At 45.9% G+C, this 20,246-nt stretch overlaps 1 protein-coding gene across 2 annotated transcripts in view; it reads right to left on the bottom strand.

The window, feature by feature from the left end:
- Positions 1 to 20,246, bottom strand: part of LOC146177782 (thiopurine S-methyltransferase-like) — a 172,494-nt gene that overhangs the window by 26,288 nt on the left and 125,960 nt on the right. For both annotated transcript variants that reach the window (XM_084581550.1, XM_084581551.1), the window contains exons 4-7: positions 14,278 to 14,370; positions 14,077 to 14,206; positions 12,810 to 12,862; positions 2,431 to 2,508 (exon numbers count right to left, since the gene is read on the bottom strand). In XM_084581550.1, coding sequence (XP_084437676.1) covers positions 2,431 to 2,508; positions 12,810 to 12,862; positions 14,077 to 14,206; positions 14,278 to 14,370 — 354 coding nt within the window. The remainder of the gene's footprint in view (positions 1 to 2,430; positions 2,509 to 12,809; positions 12,863 to 14,076; positions 14,207 to 14,277; positions 14,371 to 20,246) is intronic.

A 20,246-nucleotide genomic window follows, 5' to 3' on the forward strand; every position in this document is an offset into this window, starting at 1 on the left:
GCAGAGGGGTATGGAAGGAAAAATTGTGGGGGTAACATTAAGGGATATGAAGCGTTCAGAGCGGGTCAGAAAAAATAAATTACGTGGGGCTTAGCTATAGTTGAGCCCGGTAGGTGCGAAAACAATAATAGCATGGCTACGCTATAGTTCAGCTCGTAGTGTAGTCAATTGTGGTGTACCATGTAGACCGTACAATTAACACAGGACACACATTGCAGTTTAGTATTGTTTAGCTTTATTGCTTATACCTGTGAAGACATTTCGGTGATCACTGAAGTAGTGAGACAGTTGTTTCAACATCTCCCCAGTGTTCACGGGAACGTTCACTATCGGACCTATGATGCCATATAGCCTGTTCGTCCAGTTCCCTAGCCGCCTGATTTGCATAAATGAAATGCGTGGAGACAGTACTCGTACAGCCACTGGATTCAAATAAGGTAGGCCCTCGGGGATAGGCAGGTAACGATACTCGTTTGACATACTTTAGAGGGAGACCTTCTGGTCTTAGAGGCTCGCTCGACACGTTTTACATAGCACAGCGCTTCTCATAGTCTCCTCGTGCCATTCTGGAGAAGCTAGGTGAAGAGTAGGATGCATGAGCTCACTTACCGGAGTCAAGCAGTCTTTATGCCATAGGCGATCACACACCGAGCACACACTTTCGAAGAGTTTATTCGTCAATCGTCTATGAAAATCACGCATAGCCGAGTCACATTCACTAACTCTCTCGCATACTCTGAACGTCGTTGCTCTTCCAAGTTCCCCTTTGACACAGTGAAACCAGCCTTCACAAGTGACGCTTCCCGTCTCTTTTCCAAACGTACAGCTCGTTCTTGTGACGTCTCTTCTGCACGCCGTTGCCTCCGGGTCTCCTTATACTTTAGTTGTGGAGCAGCACTATCAACAAGCTCCTTTTCAAGCCGTTGTTGCCGTTCTTCGTCTGTTTCCTGAACGCGTCGTTGACACCTTGTTGCATTCCAACGTTCCTGACTGGTGCGTCAACAGGTCGGCAAAGAATCTTCACTGTTGAAAGTATCCATTACAATGTCGTTTTCCTCCTCTTTCTCTCAACTTTGAGAGAAAAGGTGACAGCAGCGCCTCCACTCAGTAGCAGCGCGGTTCCAGCTGCAGCGCGCCGTGCCTAACGATCGCCGCCGCCACCCGATGACTCGACTTGGTAGTCAATCTCTCGCAGCTGGTATGACGTCTAAGTGGCGTCACCACCTCATCCGCGGCGCGCCGTGTCTAGCGATCGCCACCGCCACCCGACGACTCGACTTGGTAGTCGCAGCTGTCGACTCTGTCGAGCTGTCGACGCAGGTAGTCGACTCTCGCAGCTGGTATGACGTCACAGCCGTCACGTGCATACCGACCGTGGCTACAAGAAGGGCTGAAAATGGGAGTAGTATTGCTTTCGTAATAATACCTGAAGTTACTTGCATTCTAGTGGAAATCAAAACGAAGAAATGGGCATAGGCAGGACATGTAGTGCGAAGAGAGGATAACCGATGGTCGCTTAGTGTAACAAACTTGATTCCACGTGAAGGAAAGCGTTGCAGGGAGCCGCATAAAGTTAGGTGGGCAGAGGAGGTTAAAAAGTTCGCAGAGGTCAAGTGGATGCACTAGCATAGGACCGGGTGAATTGGAGGAATATGGGAGAGGCATTGTTCCTGCTGTGGGTAAGTCAGGATGTTGAGGATGATGACGGATTTATGCGTACATGGTCGGGCGCACAGGTGACGGCATAATCGATGTAGGCATGGGTGCTAAGTATATGGTTTAACGGTCCGCAAGTACTGGTGCGGAGATCAAGGCCAAATCATTTTGAAGCCTTCCGCCGGTAGACCAGGCAGGAGAGCTTGACGGCAGGCGATGGTAGTAGGGTTGGTCGTGGTTGGCGTCGAAGTATGGGTCTTCGATGAGAGCGAGGCAGGCAGCTGTGAGATGCAGAGCTCTAGGCCGCAGTTGCATGGTGTGCCTTCACGGCCCGGACCCAGTGTTGGTCGGCTTCAGGTTCGGCAAGGGTGAAACAAATGCCGTCTACTTAGCATTCCATATCAGCGGCGTGCAGAAATGCGAACGGCCGCGGAAATGGCAGACACGGACGCAGGTGTGGAGCAGAAATAAACTGTCCGCTGCGTAGGAGTTTGAAGTCGAGCTCGGAGGCACAGTTTAAGGGGGTCTCTATAAATGCACATATGTTTGGTGGTCTTGCAATAATGAATAGCTTAAGACTGAATACTAAATAATCCTCGCGCGTTATTACACTCAGCGACTTAGGTTCTGGCAGCTGCAAAATGCTTGTGCGCGAACAAGGAGGCGCAAATGACACAGCAGCCATCAGCGCTATCGCATAATACCCTTTAAGGCGGATATTAAGTGTCCATTTTCGCTTTCGCATGTACTCTAAGCTAAAATTAAGTGGCTCACCTATGGCGCTCTTCTTGCGATGCCATGATACACAGTGAAGCACGGTCCCACACAACATCCATCGGGGGGGGTTTGGACCTGCGGATAGATAACACAGATTGAGGTGAAGCTACTATTATAATGTTGTAGGCTCTTTCCGGCCGCTTCTTAAAATAGGCACAAAAATAGCAGCTTCTCCAGTATGGTAACTCGTAACACAATCTAACTGAAGCACACTGTAGTAGGATGACTGGTATAAACAGGTGCTGTTCGTAATGTGTGAAAATATGTTCGAATCAGTTACGGACTAATTGGGGTTGCGAAAAGCCCTCTTCAGCCTTTGGAGTATAATCTTAATGTTTTGTGTTTGTATAGACGGATTCTTTACCTGTATGTATGGATGGCTGTTCACATCCGAAGATCAATATTTGTAAATAAATATAGAACTTAAAAAACAGAACCTTGAATTTTGATTCAAAAATAATTTAGGGGCCGGGCTTTCACATTTGCGCCAGATCTTTCTCCTTGCCTTTTGATATGCGATGTCGCTACAATTTGTGCATGTGCAATTTACTATGTCACAAGAGATTTTCCAAATAAATAGATAAATAGCATTTAGCACTCTCATTAATGTAAATTTGAACACTATAACAATCAGGCCTGCCAAAGCCTCGAGGGGCTTGAGCCGCACCGCCTGGCAGACAGCAAACGATTTCATAACAAAACAAAATACCAGAAGAAACAAAGCGCTGATGTGCCACATTCGTCAGAGTGACTTACTAGGAAAGAAAATTTTAAAACAAAAATCTACTGAGATAGGACATTAAACACAAAAAATTGGCAACGCTAAATGTATACAACAATAAAAGATCAAACTTCAAGGAGCAGGAAGGACCGTAACGATAACACGCAATATTTTTTAGACTAAATCTTAATTTGGGGCAGAAAACACTAGGCGGTAGGCTGATCAAACACGCAGGTATATAATAACGACATGTGCGTATATCATAGCGTGTTGAGCAGCGAGCGAAGAATGCGCGGTATTTTGGCTTTAGTTAATGTGCAGGAACATATCGCACACTTACTGATGCGAAAGCATTAGAAGGCTATGTATGGGGGTCCTGTGGACAGAAAGGGTCCGCAGCCATTGTGTAGTTCTCAGAACGTTTCGATAGAGGACGATGCGACGATGCTGCTGAAAAAAAAAAATTGTCAATAGGATGACTGGGTAATAAATTTGAGCCAAATATTTAAAGGTAAATTTAGTGAGATGTCGCATAGCCATAGGACTAATGCCGACGTCCAATCGATGTGACCTCACGCCAACAATAAGTGGATCTGTTTCTGACTTAATGAACCAAATAAATGCATGACAGGGGTCAGAAGTGTGTAATGAGTATCCATTGGTTAAAAAAGTGTGCACGCAGTGCGGGATGTGCACTGGAGAATTGCGTAAGCCTGGGCGTTGCTGTGTTGTCCGCGAGATGCGTCAGCGAGATTCTGCAAGTGACAGATACGGCGTCTCTCCTTTCCTTTAAACCAATTATAGATGGACGGATGATGGTGGTGGAGTAGTCAAGATGCCCGACTAATGTGCCGGAGTGCCCGTATTGGAACCCGACCGCCTTGCGGCTGAATTTCGATAGAGGCGAAACGAAGAGGCGCTCGTGTGCTGCGTGATGTCATTGCACGTTAAAGATCTGAAGGTTGTCCTAATTACTCCGCAGCACTCCACTACGGCTCCTCTTTCTTTGTAATTTCACTCCCACCTCCCTGAAGGCGCGGTTAAGGTGTCCACATAACAAGTGTGACAGATACTTTGCATTTCCTTTCCTTTGGACCAATTATTGTTATTATTAGATGGTGGCATGGAAACAGTTTATTTCGTCAGACAACACATGCAGACTGGTCCGTGCTAGGTGGTCATCATCCCATGGCTGACAGCGATCAGGCTGGCTCACTCCATTGCCCTTGTCTAGAACGGGCGCTGGCCGGCCAAGGTATATCTGTCTCGGACGGGCCGGGGCGGGCACTCTGGTCACGAACACATGCAACTTTTGTGAACGCAGGTATACGGCCTAGTATGATAAGCAGACTGCACACCATTTTCCCCATGCGAGAGCTTCCGAATTACATCCGGCGTCAACCCGCCTTTCCTCCGCGTCTCCTCACAGAAATTAACCTATCTTTGGTAGCCACCAGTGACCGGGCTCAATTCAATGCATAATTTGTATTTGCAAATTCAGTTATTTCTACGTATGTTCTGCTTCTTTATTTATTCAGCACATTTGTCATTACAAACGCGAGAACCTATTTCGAGATCTTGAATGGAACTCCCTTGAACTGCCAATATGGCATGACAGGACGGGCCAGAACCTGTTCTGAAGCGTCGGGCCCGTGAACATGTCTAGTCTGGAAGACATGGTCTGACCTGGCCAAAACAACCTCCCACAGGTCGAAAAAAGAATCCCGCATATCCGTCGCCGGCGCTATGCTGCATTTCCATAAGAGGTGTTCATATGTGGCCAGCTGCTGGCACCATCTACCCTGCGGCTTAGTCTCTTACGGATATGTTTTGCTTGATATATGTCACAATATATAGGGAATGAGGAAAGAGCAAGTCTGCAATTTTCACACACGCATTGCTGTCTTGGCCAATTGCTTGTCCGGGCATGGACCTCACGGGAGTAATCGGCTCACCTGATCATCCAACGAAACCTCGAGCATTGATGGGAGCCGCCTAGCTCACAGGGCTCCATGAGTGTGCTGGTGTCAAGACAGGTTCCAGCTCCATAAACTTTCGTTCCTTGGCCTGATCAAGCAGATGTATCGTACTACCACTTCTTCCGCCCCTCACCAAAATTGGGATGGTAGTATTCCAGTCTCTAAATATTAGGTCAGCATTAGCGTGAGATATGACCGAGCGCCCTTGGCTGTGTACCACAATATCTGCAAAACAACTCAGGCTATGAGAGACGCCGTAGTGGAAGACTCTAGAATTTCGACCACCTGTGGTTTTAACGTGCGGTGATATCGCACAGCGCACGACCGCCACTTCGTCTTCCCTTTCATCTAACCGCAGCCGCCAGCGGTCAGGTTAGAACCCAGATACTCCGGCACAGTAGTTGGGCGTCCTACTACTGCACTGCTGCAGCAGGGTGGCCAAGGTTTTTTCTACCAGTACCATCCTTTGTGGATTTCCCACCTCGCATGAACTTTTGTGTCCCCTGCTAGAGCATCAACCCCATTGCCGATCCTCTCCAACATGTCATTTCCCGCTTTCGTTTTCGAAAGCGTACTGAGTTTCATCAGGAGGTGCGCCTCCCGTAATTCTTACAGGTTGTTGTGAACCCCTAATCCCAGCAGCCTTTCAGTTGACACGTTGTTAGGTAACTGTACGGAGCTAGCGCCACACGGTGTCTGCAAGTCTCGGTACGAGGAAGGAGCGAGGAAGAAGACGACGCGTGTGGCGCGTCGGGGGTAGAAGACGGTGACACGTTAGACAGAGAACGGTGGAGCAGCATGATGGAGCACGAGTGACCACAGAGCTCCTGGTGGTCATTTCCTGCCTGGCCTACGACCCAGGAGACCAGAACTGGGAGTGGCCAGAAGCTTTATTATGATAAGCGGACCTCCAGACTGCAACTGAAAGTTGGTGCCCAGGCTTTGAATTTGCTCCCTACATAACAGAATAAGCTCCTGATGCATTGGAAATGGTATTTCGGGATCACAGGCAAAAAAATGATTGCGATTATTGACTGAATGTAGGATTTCGAAACAAACGTTTTCTATAAGCATTATAAAACATTATGAAGAGCGCCAACTACTAGCGACCATCCAGGCAATGTCGCTCGTAGTAATTGAGGAAGAGGAGTTGTGAACCGCTCTCCGCACTGAGGCTATCAATAGAGCCGATACCTACTGCCAAGCAATTGACAGAGCTTATGCATTGCTATGTTCCTATGGTGATATATTTTCTTAACATCCTGGCCGTAGCAATCTTCTGAAGTATCATTAGAGTTAACTACTACTTCACCAATTAACATTCCGCAATGTCCCTCGCCATTGCCTATGCGAGAATTTGCTATTTGCTATTCGCCTTTGGTTTTGGTAAAAAAAAATGAATACCTACCGTACCTGCATAGACTTCCGTTGAATAAGCATCATCCTTGTAAACGACGCCCTAACGTATCCCGAGGACTGATGTTTTGCTATAGAGGTCGGCACTGAAAGATTTGCCACAAAATTAAATCTCAGGAAGATTTATTGGCAGGCCCATCTTGATGACGCTTCTCAAACACATTGCAGATTTTCCATGCAGTCTGGCCTAGAGGTCTGGCCATGCAGTCTGGCCATACAGTCTGGCCTGAGCCCGAGCCCGGCCTGGGTCCGATGCTACAGACCCGAGCCCGGTCCGACAGTAAAAGTGCGTGTGAAAGGCCAGGCCCGACCTGACGCTCGATTTAAACCCTGGGCCCGGCGCAGAGCGGCCGGTTATCCTACAATTGCAGTCGAAGCGATAATAGAGAAGCAAATTGTTTCCGGGTGATAACTTCATCCAAGGCTTGAAATATCGATTTCTATAGTTGAAAATGACAAATTTAGTGAATAATATATAGACCCGTAGTACATACGTAGAATTAAAGTATTGTTACGGGGCGGCAAGCCGATGAAAGTAGAACAGAGGACAGAGAGAAGATTCAATGACCGTAAGATAACGTTTAATGAAATGTTAGCGGGTCTAGCGCGAGCGCTCCTACCCACGCCACTGCCCGCTTCTTCTTCCTTGCTCGTCCGTAACAGAATTGTGCAAAAACAAGTTATGCAATGGATTGAGGCATTTGCGACATTCCTGGATAATCAACCCGGTAGAGCTGAAGTTTCCTTCGGTGCTGTATCTTGTGGCTGGAATAATTAAAGGCTCTTTGATAACAAAACAATTTTTCGGTAGGCAGCTTGTTTGCTGCCCCAAACGTTCGCTAGCTCTAAACCGAAATAAGGGGTTGATTTTATGGCCAAATACTCGGTGAGCTGGTCTGTCTCCCCGCGTGCCTTTCAAGTGAACTTTTCGCAACAAGAGAAGCAAGAGGGAACTCTTGGACCGCAGAAGCTTTGAGCTATGTCCCGCTTCAGACAGGGTTTTGAAGAGGAAGGAGCAAGCTACAACAGAGACGTTTGATAGGCGACAGTGTATAGCTCGACTCTTGAAGCGGATACCTAAACATCATTGCTGGTGTTACCCAAGTGGAGATACGAAACTCGAAACTAGCCTACAAGTGGCCCCTATGCGAAGTCACTGACGGCTGCCAAAGATCCTTTTGCGGCAAGACGATGGGGAGGAAAAGCATTTCGACGCCGGGAAAAAACTGGGAAACTTTCACATGGGGAGGACGAAGGGAAATGATGTGGATTGTAGATGCTTATCGCACTATGGCCGCATTCGCGCTTTCGCAAAAAATTGCTTTTGTTCGTTATAGGGGTGTGCGACCCGCCCCGGACCGCGCGAGACAAATATAACTTGGCCCGAACCCGGCCCGAGTTCGGTTTGCGGGCAGGGCCGAGTATGGGCTTTCGCGTCAGCCGAGTCAGTGCACAAATTTAGTGCGACTATTATACGTTTCGGTTCATGCCATTTTGTATTAAGACGGCATCTAGTATTTTCACTCGCCTCATGATGGCGCTTCTATCAGATTGGCCTATTATGCACTATATAGATGATGTGCTAGTCGCACCTGCGATATGGGAGAAGCACCTGATCATTCTTCGAGCTTGGTTTGAAAGTATTAGTAGTTCAGGCTTGACCATGAAACCACAATGCTGTGAACTCATTATAACTCGTGTAAGTTTCTTGGGACATGTATTATTAGAGGTGATGATCCGGCCAATCGATGCTATTGTAAATAAAATTAGACATGCTCCCACATCTGAAACCAAGCAGCAGGTCCGGTGTTTTCTTCGCTTGGCAGGATACTATCGGGATCTAATTCCTCACTACGCTGCTAAGGCAATGCCGTAAGAGGAATTTACACGCAAAGTAAAAAATAACCGTGTACAGTGGACCCCTGAGTGGGTTACAGCTTTTGAAATGCTTATTAAACACGCTCTCGCGTCTAAACCCGTTGTTGGTTCACTCAATCTTACGAAGGAATTTATCTGCTTCGGGCACTGTCCATCGTGCAGTTCTCGACAACATGCTGCTGTACTTTATCCGATCTCATATGCCAGCAGGCAGTTGCTACCGCGGGAAACGCGTTATTCGGAAATATAACGGGAATGTTTTGCGCTCGTGTAGGCACTGCGTAAGTTTCACAATTTCTTGTATGGCTGAACATTTACGATTTAAACAGACCATCAACGGCTGAACTATTTGGTACAGGCCAAACACTTGAACAGTCGTGTGCTGCAATGGAGTCTTGCGTTGCAAGATTTGCTGCCCAGCATAAATTTGGTTGGTTCCTTCCCACTTTGAAAGAAAGCTCATTAGGTATAAGTTCTTCCACTTACGCCGAGATCTTGAAAGTCTTTTACTGTTACTTTGTGTTTCATGTTATCGAAAGCCTTTGCTAAGTCCAGACTCAGGATAACGTGCCTGTTTTTAGTACGTGCTTTGAAGATCTGGAGTTGCATTTGCCGTGTAATGTCCTGTGTCCAGAGACTTGGTCTTAAGCCAATCATGTAGTTTGGGTAGAGTCCTTTGTCTTCCAGGTATTTGTTTAGACTCGTCTGGAGTACGGGTTCCAAGCGTTTCAACACGCACGAGGTGAAATAAATTGGTCTTAGCTTTTCAGTCTAGCTTTTTGCCAAGTTTGGGGATCATGACGTTCTGTGCCGTCCTCGTTGCCAACAATCTTGCATGTATCTTGAGAGGGCAGCGATGCAGCTCACTCCATCTGGTCTCACTGCTTACCTTGTTTTAAGGTGTGTAATTCTGGGCCTGACTTCTGTTCTTTTCTATGGGTCTATCCAAATCCTAGTTTGGCTGTCCGTGATAGTCTGAGAGTACTTAAGGTGCAGGAGTTCCACATAGCGTGTCTGTATTTCTTCAAGGAGTCCTTTTTCCGGTCCATCGTAAGAACGGCAATCTTTTGGAGGTTTTACTTTTGGCCGACTTGCAACCTTCCTGCTCCAAGAGGTAACAGCAGCTCCAGTATTAGCTATTCCTATGGAACTTTCGATAAAATTGCATGTGATCTCCAATTTTGTCTACATAGTTCAAGTGTACTTCTTCTATTGTTAGTAGGGCGAATATGCGGCATACAGTCCTAATCTATCTTTGTTGCTTATATTGCCTAATCCTTTTTTGGCCTGCCGTATGTGCATAAGGTGGCTGACTGCCTCCTCCAGACTTACCCTTCGGGTACAGCTGTTGTTGCTTCTTTAACGCTTAACGTTAACGTTTAACGCAATGCTGTTACCCGCTCTTCGATATTTTTTATTTTCTCCGCTTTCTGTTTGGCTTTTGAATTCCCTGAATATTTTCTACTGCAGTAGGGTAGCCTTCTTGCATTTGATTCTTCGCTCTCCTCCTTCCACTCCGTTTCGCAGATGCAGTGGTCACTGTCTAGGTTTTCTTGAGTATTACAGCACGTGGCGTCTTTTACACTGCTGAGAAAGGTCGAATCCGGAGAAATGTCGTCACTTGTTTCCGCGCCGTGTACGATCCTGTGTATCCGTTATCAGCGTTAGACCTGCCTGTTGTGCTTTTTGACAGAGGAGCCGGGACCCGGCCCTTGATATCTTCTTGCCTGTAGGCCCACGACGGGTGTGCAGCATTCCAGCCGCCTAATACCATCATGGCTAATTTGTTGGAAATGTTCAATGTGCTTCGAAATAGTGTGAAAAATTTGTTCTTCCTTTGCGCGGTGTGCAATAAACATTCAGAATGAACAGGCTTCTTTCTGTTTTTTTGTTCGTTTTGAGCTCAGTGAGAATGTAGTCGATGTTTTTAACATCCATTTTATGCCTGATTGCGGTTCTGTTTTTCTGAATTAGTATAGCCACCCGCGGTGCCTCCCCTTCTGTACAGAAAGCCCAATAACCATTAGTTTTGCTTGCATTCCTACTTCATGCAACGCCTTTCCTTCCGGATACTTCTTACTAAGGAGTTGGGGTAGAACCAGTGTTTTCCGATGGTATATCTGCGACAATTCCGCTGCTAAATAGTGTCCGTGGTATATTTTATGGCAAGGATCCATCATGTTTCCCTTTGTTGGCGTCCTTTCCACATCCAGAGCGGTGAAGCGCGTATCTATCTCATTGAACTTGAGTGTGAACGCATTTAGTGGCACCCTGATTGCCGAAAATTCTGTTTCTACCTCGTTAAGGAAGACATCTAGTTTCTCTTCTAACACTACGTTGGCAATTTTACCGACCTTCTCTAGCGTTATATGTTCATCCCTTGCTTCTTCCGCCTTCTTTGTTGCAAGTGGGGCATGCTCTAATCTATCCTGCTTTGCTTTAGCGCCCGGGATAACCTGTGTTCCTACGACATTCTTTTGCTGTCTTGATTAGGATTTTCTCGTTTTCAACCTTTTTTTAAGTGTTTCATTTTGTATTAGTGATTTGTCTGCCAACTGCCTCAGTTTTGTTAGCTCCTCAGCATGCTGCTTATTCTTTTGGGAGACTATCTGGCCAGATTGACGCGTTATCCCTTGCCCTCGCAGATGATTTCCGACCTCTGAATTGAGTCCTAGAACTCGCGCGACCCCTGGATTAGTTACTGGAAATCAACCACAGCTGGATGGTTTCCTAAAATTCGTCCGGTCACGAAATTGGATCTTGATCGGGATCAGCTTCTCTCCAGTCTCGGGAAAGAGCTCGAGCCAGAACGGCTGCTGCTTTGTCCCCTGGTTCTCGATCTGCTTTGCTGGCTCGAGGACATCGCTGATGTCTTCTTTGATTCTTCCTCCTCGGCTAGGAGTTATGCCTCCCACTGTCGTTTTTTCATGACGTAGGGGGCCCGGTAGCGTTTCTAGCACTTCTTGTCGCCAGTCAGATGCCCGATGTCATGCAGCTGACACTTTGGGCTGTAACGGGTTTTTTAGGAGAGCAGAAAGTTGGGCTAGTTGGTTAACGCGCATACTGAAAAATTTGTGCGTAGGCACAAGGACAAGTGAGGAAAACAAGGATGAGCGCTCGCCCTTGTTTTTCTCGGTTGTCCTTGTGTCTATGTGCAAACCTTTCATTATATTGGTGTTCTTCGGAGGAGGGGGGGGGGGGGTCCTGGAGGCAACATCCTAAACATACTGGGCTATTTGGATCTGTACCCACATCAACTCGATGGCCCAACCTTCCGCAAATTCGACGCACTTCATAGTTCTCCTGGATTAGTGCGCAGCAGTGCAGCACACACGAATACATCACTTAGCGTGGCACCTTCTCTGTAAAAAATACTACATTTAGGGATTCTGTCTTCCCCAGGCGTTTGGCGCAGAGTCGCGGGGTCTGTTTAGTGTTGAAAGCGTCTTTGAATTTTTTCTGGGGTGTGTTGCAACGGAACGCTATGGATAACACCTTTTCCGTAGTTGTCCTCGGCCGTGAGATACTAAGACACCTAGTAGTTCTTTGTTTCCAATCTGTTGTTTTTTTTATCAGCCGATAGCGACCTGCTCTTTTCTACTAAGTGTGCTAAGCATTATAGGGTTCTGCTTCCTATTCTTGCAGACGGCGTCCGCCTGCCTTTCTTTGGCACTAAGCGTCGCGGCGTTCCATATGGCCTCTTGAATTCGCTTTCCTCGGGAGCCCAAGATGTCGTCAACCTTTTAGTCGAATGACACCTAATAGTTTTCCGCAGGCAGAGGCGGCTGTTGTGATGTCAACGAGCATTGTGCAATCTTCCTCCCGACTCGGAGACACATGTTGAGTTCCGCGCTGCCTGCCTATCATCATCCTGATTTCCATGGTTGTTTCCACTGAAGTGGTTGTTCTGCTTATTCCCTCGCTTTCTCTTGGCAGGCGCCCAACCCTGATGCAATCATAGCTTTTCCAGCGAGATGTCCGGACACGGCTGGGTGGGGGCCCGTGACACTTCGGTCTTCCAATAGCGGTCGCCTGCGGCGGCGTTACGGTTGGAGCGGTCACCAGCGTCCTAGAGACAAAATGACTGAAAGAGCACCCGAAGCCACTTGCCGTATCCTGTTAGTCGAGTTGGCTGACTTCCGTAGTCGATTCGACTGAGGATTGAACCTGTTGTTGCCTGAAATTTGCATCTATCTTTGCTTTTTTTACGCAGCTCATTTAAGACGCGTCTACATTTCTTTCGCCCCTGTCGCCCAACGTTAACCACAATATTTGGTGCGGTACTTCAGAAAATTTCAGAAATCACTATACTCAGCCTTCACTTACCTACTGACGCAATCAATCGTAACCTTTCACTAACAATAAGACATCCAAGATCTCACCTGAGGAAAGCAAATATATCGGTGCAGTACTGCCTGAGCCTGCCATCTGGAGTCTGCAAAAGAAAATGTGACTACTTCAGTCTTCTTAATACATGTAGATGCTACCTAATGCGCTATTGATAAGCACTGTCTGTTTGAAATGAAATCTAAGAAAGTTATAAGCTTCAGCTCTGCATTTAGTATAGCACTATCTCCTGTGGTTGACCTAGTAACCCTGTGTTGATTATATAATGGAAACGCTTTCTTATTTTAAAGATCAACGTCTATTCATCCTTCATATACTCCTTGTGGGTGTGGTGATGAGAGTACGCAGTTTTTCATACACGCTTAATGCGTTTTAGCTTTTAGCGTTTTCTCAATACTTCGTGCTATTCGGAAGTTTCACAATCATTTCGAAATTAAGATGACTATAAGCAGTTAAACAAAGGCTTTGTATGTTCTAATGTATTCTTGTCTCGGAACGCCTATTTATAAGCGTTCCGAGACAAATAGGCGTTCCGAGACAATCGGGGCGTTGATGGCCCCGATTTTTACAGATGAGGATTATGGGCATTACTAACAGCGGCCGGATTATGCTTAACGCATAACGTGTTTACGCTATAAGTCATTTCACTTCTTTTCCAGATCATAAAGCGGGAAGATGTTGTTGGAAAGTGTTTGGAAAGACATTCACATAAGCTAACTAGCTGCCATGCAACGATTCAAATTTTTCTCCCAGACAAATATTTCCGCCCCGTTTGTTCTTTCTGATATATTAGTATTCGCAGTAGAGTATATCTAGTCTTGTATTTTAAGCTGACGCTCAGCGTAATTGAAAGCAAACGTGCTAGAAAAAAAAAAAAACCACGAGCACTTTTTCATCTTGGGTGTTCCTAGGACATTTCAACAAACAAAGCAACATTACGGACATCTTGATGATTTGTGTGCGACATAATTGTAGAGATGCATCGATGTTAAAGCGCGAAAAGAAACACGAACGACAGGCAAACCGACAAGTTCATAGCTTATGGGAGCAAACCAATAAGAAATATGTGTTCTTGTCAACACGCGAATTCTTTTTCTTTTTTTGTGGCAGTTGCAATAATCGCAACCTGCAATGCTATATCTCTTCCTTTAGTTAAAGCTCCGTTCATACTACACTTCCTGTTAGAGCCGCGTTCTAATATGCGGCTCTATCCCGTTTTATTCTTCCTGTGACGCGTACGTTGCTGATCATATTGCTATTTAACCAGTTTTAGCACCATTATTTTAAAATCACACATTTTACCTCGAAAAGTCTGCATCCGTAGTTTGAAGAGTAGCTTTCAATCATCGGAAGGTTGTTTTCATTGAAGAAATCGCGGACCGCTTTTTCGGCGATTTCTACGCCGACAACTTGGTGACCTTGCTCGTAGAACCTGAAAATAAATATACAGTGGGAAGAATGAAATTCCCGCAGGGCATATCTATATTTCAAGTGTGGCCTTACCATTTCATCTCTTGCATCTTTCCACACAAAGGAAAAAAGACCCTCAGGCGCTTTTCCTTGTTGGTAAAGAGGTTGTCTATCTTCTTTAGATACCTGCATATATGGCATATGGTGCACCTGTGATTTTGCTCAATGCTGCGTCACTTTTTATTGTTAGTGGGGCATATTTGATGTTAGGACAAAGAAATTTGTATAACTTATAATTCATCCGAAAACCCTATGATGAGCACATGACATCGCAAGGACCAGACTGTCCCAAGACGGTCCAGTATCCGCCCCTGAGCAGATATTTAAGAATTCAGAGCTATCATAAAAATTTCGGTCCATAATAATGACCTGGGGCATGAGTGGTGCATCACGCGATGCATAAAATAAGCGATGCATGCGACACATCTCGGACAGGGGATACTTACAGGGTTAAGCATAAACAATTTCAACACTGTTCATGTTAGGAACCTTGCAGTTACGAAGATCCTTTGGCAAACTTTGCGCAGTATCTAATAACGAAAAAGAAAAAAACCCAGAATTTCTACTGGAGGAAATAAAATGTTAACTTACAAATGCCGCTTATCTAAAAAAAAAAACACCTCAAGTGCTGGCCCGAAACACAAATTACCTATAGATTTTAAACTTGTGCTCAAACTGCAACAGGAACAATACCAAGGAGTACGAAACAAATTCAATTCCAGAACGTGATTCGCAAGTCATAGTTAGGAAGGATGTTAGTGCAGTGAAGTATTTTATGCTACTACGAGAGGTAGAATTCGTATCCTGTGGTGAATGATTACTGCTATTAGAAAAATCATGATAATATAGATTTTTAGATTGAAATGCAAAAATTACAAAAATAATAGAAGCAAGGGAAACTCCATACGGATTAGTAGAGTGCATATTTTGACAGCGTTAAATTAGAGACAGAACTAAAGGAGAAAGACAAGGGACAAACGCTGAAGTAAGCAATCCATACGGATTGCTTACTTTTTTGTTGACACAATCGCTTTCTTTCCATATAAATATTTAGTTTATGTTCAGTCAAAATTAGGAAGAACTAAACAGAAGCATTTTATGAAAAGCATCGATGTGGCGATGCCTGTCTATTTTAAACTTACTGAAATGACACTGATTTAAAAACAGTTAGATTGAGGAGCATACCTAATAACCTAAGGGCATGTGCCAGTTGGCGACTTTGACTCCTTAGTTTACATAAGAAACGCTGAGACCCAACATGTTAATTCTGTGAGGCCCGTTCAGGTTCGAATGGTAATTGATTTTGTGCGTGCTGAATCAAGAGTTGTCTAGAGCGGTGATCGGCTTCGTTTTTAACGCCAGAACATCCACTTTTCATCTCCTTTAGGGCTACTCCTGATTTGTTCCAGCGTTATGTGTTGTTTAAAGAAATATATTTTGATGCGGTATTTTGAGACCAAGACAATATTCTCTTTGGCTAGAGCTTTGTGCTAGTGCTAATTACAATGTTTCAAATAGTAATAATATCTTACTATTATTACGCTCATATGATTGATCAGCAAGCTGTAGTATTTCCTAGGGAGGCATTTGTTCTGTATTTTAAAACTTAAACATGGTATCAATGCAACTGATGTGTTATTATAATTTAACGCTCGCTTTTCTTGCTCCGAGTTAATAGAATTTGTCTGAGACATCAATGTAATAGGATAGTTTAGGTGGTTCCTTTAATGTTGTTTTGCCGTTTGTTCAGTTTGTTCCAAGCTATGAATGGTCAAGCTTTGCTTTTCGATCTTTTTATTTCAGGACATATTTGTCCTGACCACCCTAATCAACCTTTTGACACCCACTAGAGGGTAACTACCCTTCCATATTCCTGAAGTGGACCCGGTCTTTACCAACCGCAGGACTTTATTCAGCAAACATTATTCCACAGGCACTTTGAGTGGGATTTAAATAAGCAGAAGTAAAAAATGCAGCAGTTCAATATTTTGGAAGGCTTAACAAACTTGGCATCGCCAAAACACTGCCTTTGCAAGATGTAATCACAACTAGAGAAATATATGCGCCGAAGTCATGACCCCTGGTACGTAAATCCCTACATATGTACCATCTTTGCCAAAAGTAACCAGGCTGCATGTTTTGCTTCTCGCTTGATTTTAAGGCCAACATGTATCTCTTTTACTTTACACAGCTTTACATCTTCAGAAGTACGAATTCTCTGCTACCCGACTCAGAAGTGGAGCACGCAGCCTAGTTACCATTGGCAAAGATAGCACGTGCATCATGTTGGCAGAGCAGGCGCCACAAAAGGGACATGTACGCGCCAGCGTATGCGCTAAAGTACGCGCTAGCGTAGTAATTTGCATCGCTGTTGGTTTCCTGGAAAACATTATATGCTAACTACTAGTCGTGTTTGCTGCGTTTCTGTGTTAAGTCATGTAAAATCAGGGTTATCTTCGATATAATTTCTTAGTAAATGCAATTTCATAACAATTCTTTCTCCCAACATCAATTCACTGCCTGTGTCTTTGTGTGTCTTGCGAGGTCTTTGTTTTTGGTTTGGTTTATGGTTTCTGCTCCAAACATTGAATCATCATCATCAGCCTGACTATACCCACTGCAGGGCGAAGGCTTCTTCCATATTTCTCCAATTAACCCAGTTCTGTGCTAGCTGCACCCACTTGACCGCTGCGAACTTCTTAACCTCATCCGCCCACCTAACTTTCTGCCGCCCCCTGCTACGCTTTCCTTCCCTTGGAATCCAGTTTGTTACCCTAAGGGACCATCGGTTATCCTCCCTTCGCACTACATGTCCTGCCCATGCCCATTTCGTCTTCTTGATTTTCACTAGAACGTCAGTAACTTGAGTTATTTTTCTGACCAAATCTGCACGCTTCCTATCTCTTAATGTTACCCCTTATGATGGTTCAATGTTAACATTGGACCAACTCGTCCCTTATTCGACACTTGTAGCTTTAAGGAAGCCTTTAGTCCTTAATAAAGCCTGCCTAATATGTACGAATGGAAGAAAATAACCAGATTGTTTCATTTTTTGTGATGAGCCCTCAATGACCGTAGGCCTTTTACACCGCCGCACGTGTGTGTATGTGTGTGTGTGCGTGTATGAACGTACACACCGCAGGGTGCCATATTTTACACATATTGTAACACCGATACTTGGCCCTTGAAAAAGCAGCAAATGGAAAACGGAGATGTATTTGGTAGAATCTGTTCGGAGCGCGCGGATCGCAATGAAATGTCAGGGATAGGTGTCGTTCGTCACTTTCTTAAATTTGTGGCACAAGTTACAACTAACCATGGACACCACAGCACCAGTGGCAACAAGCAGGTCAACATCAACACATTCGATGAAAGCATCAGTAATGACGAAAAATAAACGACACGACCAAAAGAAGAATTATGGAATGACGTTTCGGCTCCCACACGAGAAGGTCCGAGAATTTGAAATCGACACGAGGGAGATCATGGTGTCGTTTGATGTAAGGTCCCTGTTTACAAGCGTGCCGATAGACCTTGCTGTGAATGTCTGCACCCCGCCCTCGAAACTGACCGCACGCTACCAGAAAAGTCCCCCTTTGAAGTACAAGATTTGGCTAGACTTCTTCGCTTCTGCCTCTCAAACATTTACTTCACTTTTGAGCTAGTACAGTACAAGCAGGTAATCAGAGCCGCAATGGGGGCATCGATTACGGTCACGGTGGCCAATTTGACAATGGAAAACCTCGAGACTCGGGCACCTAGCGTCGTTCATGCGTCCCCCCAAAGTTTTTCTGAGATACGTGGACGATTGCTTTTGTGTCTTGAACAAAGAAAACCTGGACGCTTTTAGTCTACACCTGAACAGTATGGAACCAGTAATACAGTTTACCGTTGAAGAAGTCAATGGCCGCCTCCCATTCCTGGATGTACTGGTCTCCCGTGAACCATCAAAACTAACCTTTAACGTATACAGAAAAGCAACGCACACCGGCCACTACCTTCATTTCACTTCTGTTCACCCTGTTTCCCAAAAGCGTTCCGTGGTTGCCTTGCTCCTCCGTCGAAACGAAAGAATATGCACAAAAACAAAAGATAGGTGTGCTGACACCTTGCGCATACGCCATAATTTGTCTGCTTGCGGCTACCCTGGACATTTTATTGACTCAGTGCAACGACAGCTTGCACGCCCTGCGCTGCATCGGACCCCAGGCAGCCGAAAGTGGGCATCGATTCCATATGTCCCAGGCGTTAGTGAAATGCTGGCACGCATACTGCGTCGCTACGACGCGCAGACTGCGTATGTGCCAGCCCACAAGCTCAGGGGAAAATTGGTGCAAGTGAAGGACCCAATCAGAAAGAAAAAGTTCCCAGGCGTCGTATACGCAATCCCATGTGCCGACTGTGCAGCTATGTACATTGACGAGTCAAGGGATTTTGAAAGAAGATTGCGCGATCATCAAAACGACGTGAGGAAACGGCGAGTGGCTTCGAACGCGCTGGCCGAACATTCGGTATCTGCCAAACACAATATTGCCGCATAGAAGACGACGCAAAAGATGGCAACTGGGAACACAAGCGCGAGCTGAAAGAAGGAGGAGGAAGCTTGAGCGCAAGACTCGTTCTAGTCTACTAATCAAACCGTCTTATCTTTCGGCCCTCCTTGGCGTTCTATCGAGACGTGACACTGGTGGAGCGCGCTGGGGTATGCATAAGACTCCTTCCGGCAGTCCACAGCGGATCCCAGACATCGACACTCCTGTCCATCACGCTAACCGCCGCCTTCAAGGCCTAGCCCCGGAGTACAGCCATCTGCCGAACGACTCTTCAAACGCCCAAGTTCGTCAGGTCTCCCAAGCCATGGCACATTCCAACCTTCCCAAGTAGCACACATTACGTGGCCCACCTGGGGCCCGTATGGGCAAGTTGGGCTTGGGCAACCACAATAACACCCATGAGGGCCCTCTTTGGAGATCAAGCGGGCAAGCCCAAATTGGACTTGCCCCTGCTTTTTCCATCTGGGCATCATATAGGCGTGGAAAGGGCTAACTGAGTACATATTCCCACATGTGACCCTCAAGGGTACCACTTGCGGAATTTTAGGGCCAATGCAAAGAAAATTTGGGCTTTGTGTAGGAAACGCCTGGGCTAATTTAATTAGGGCTGCCCCCTCAAAAGCCGAATAGGTCCCGCATGGGCCGCGGCGGAGCTAAATACGGGCATGGCCACACATTGCCTACATGGGACCCTTGAGGGGTACTTGTGGGAAGGTCAGCCGGAAATGTGGAATTCATGCAGAGAATTCCTGGGCTGCCCCACATAGGGCTGCCCTCCAAAAACCTAGGTAATTTCCACATGACCGTTAGCGGGGCAGGCAAGTGCTCCTTCCCGCTTCTGCCCGCATCGGACCTTTGCGGGGCAATTTAGGGCAATTCGATGCAAATGTGGGCCTAAAGCAATAGAAGACGGGCTAGTCCGATTGGGGCTGCCCACGCGAAAGCCGAGTAGGACCCGCATGGTTTGTGACCGGGCTGAAAAGCGAGCACACCCCCACGCTGCCCACACGGGCATTTCTTGGGCTACTTGCGGGAAAATGCAACATATATTCGTAGTCCATGCGGTAAAAATAAGATGAGCCCAATTGGGGCAGCCCATGAAAGGCCGCAGTGGGCTCCAAATTGACCGTAGGCGGGCTTACCACTCTGAAACGTCTCCATCCTATCTTTAAGGCACCATTTTATTTATGTAAATCATGTTATACCGGCGACTAATTGCCTCTTCTGGAGGTTTCACATAACAGTCCTAAGCATACCCATGCCATGAATAAAGAGTATATTTTTTACTCTAAAAACTACGTTAATTATGCAGTATCGACAGCAAATATGCAACAATAACTGTTCCGCTTTACGAGTATGTACTGAACGACCTCCTAATGTTTCCTGCGGCATTACTATTCTACACACACATCACCGAAAAACAATATTCAGACCAACATGTTGGGGGTG

The sequence above is a fragment of the Amblyomma maculatum genome, chromosome 10, assembly GCF_055883805.1.
Source record: "Amblyomma maculatum isolate TAMU_Amacu chromosome 10, ASM5588380v1, whole genome shotgun sequence".
Taxonomy (NCBI): domain Eukaryota; kingdom Metazoa; phylum Arthropoda; class Arachnida; order Ixodida; family Ixodidae; genus Amblyomma; species Amblyomma maculatum.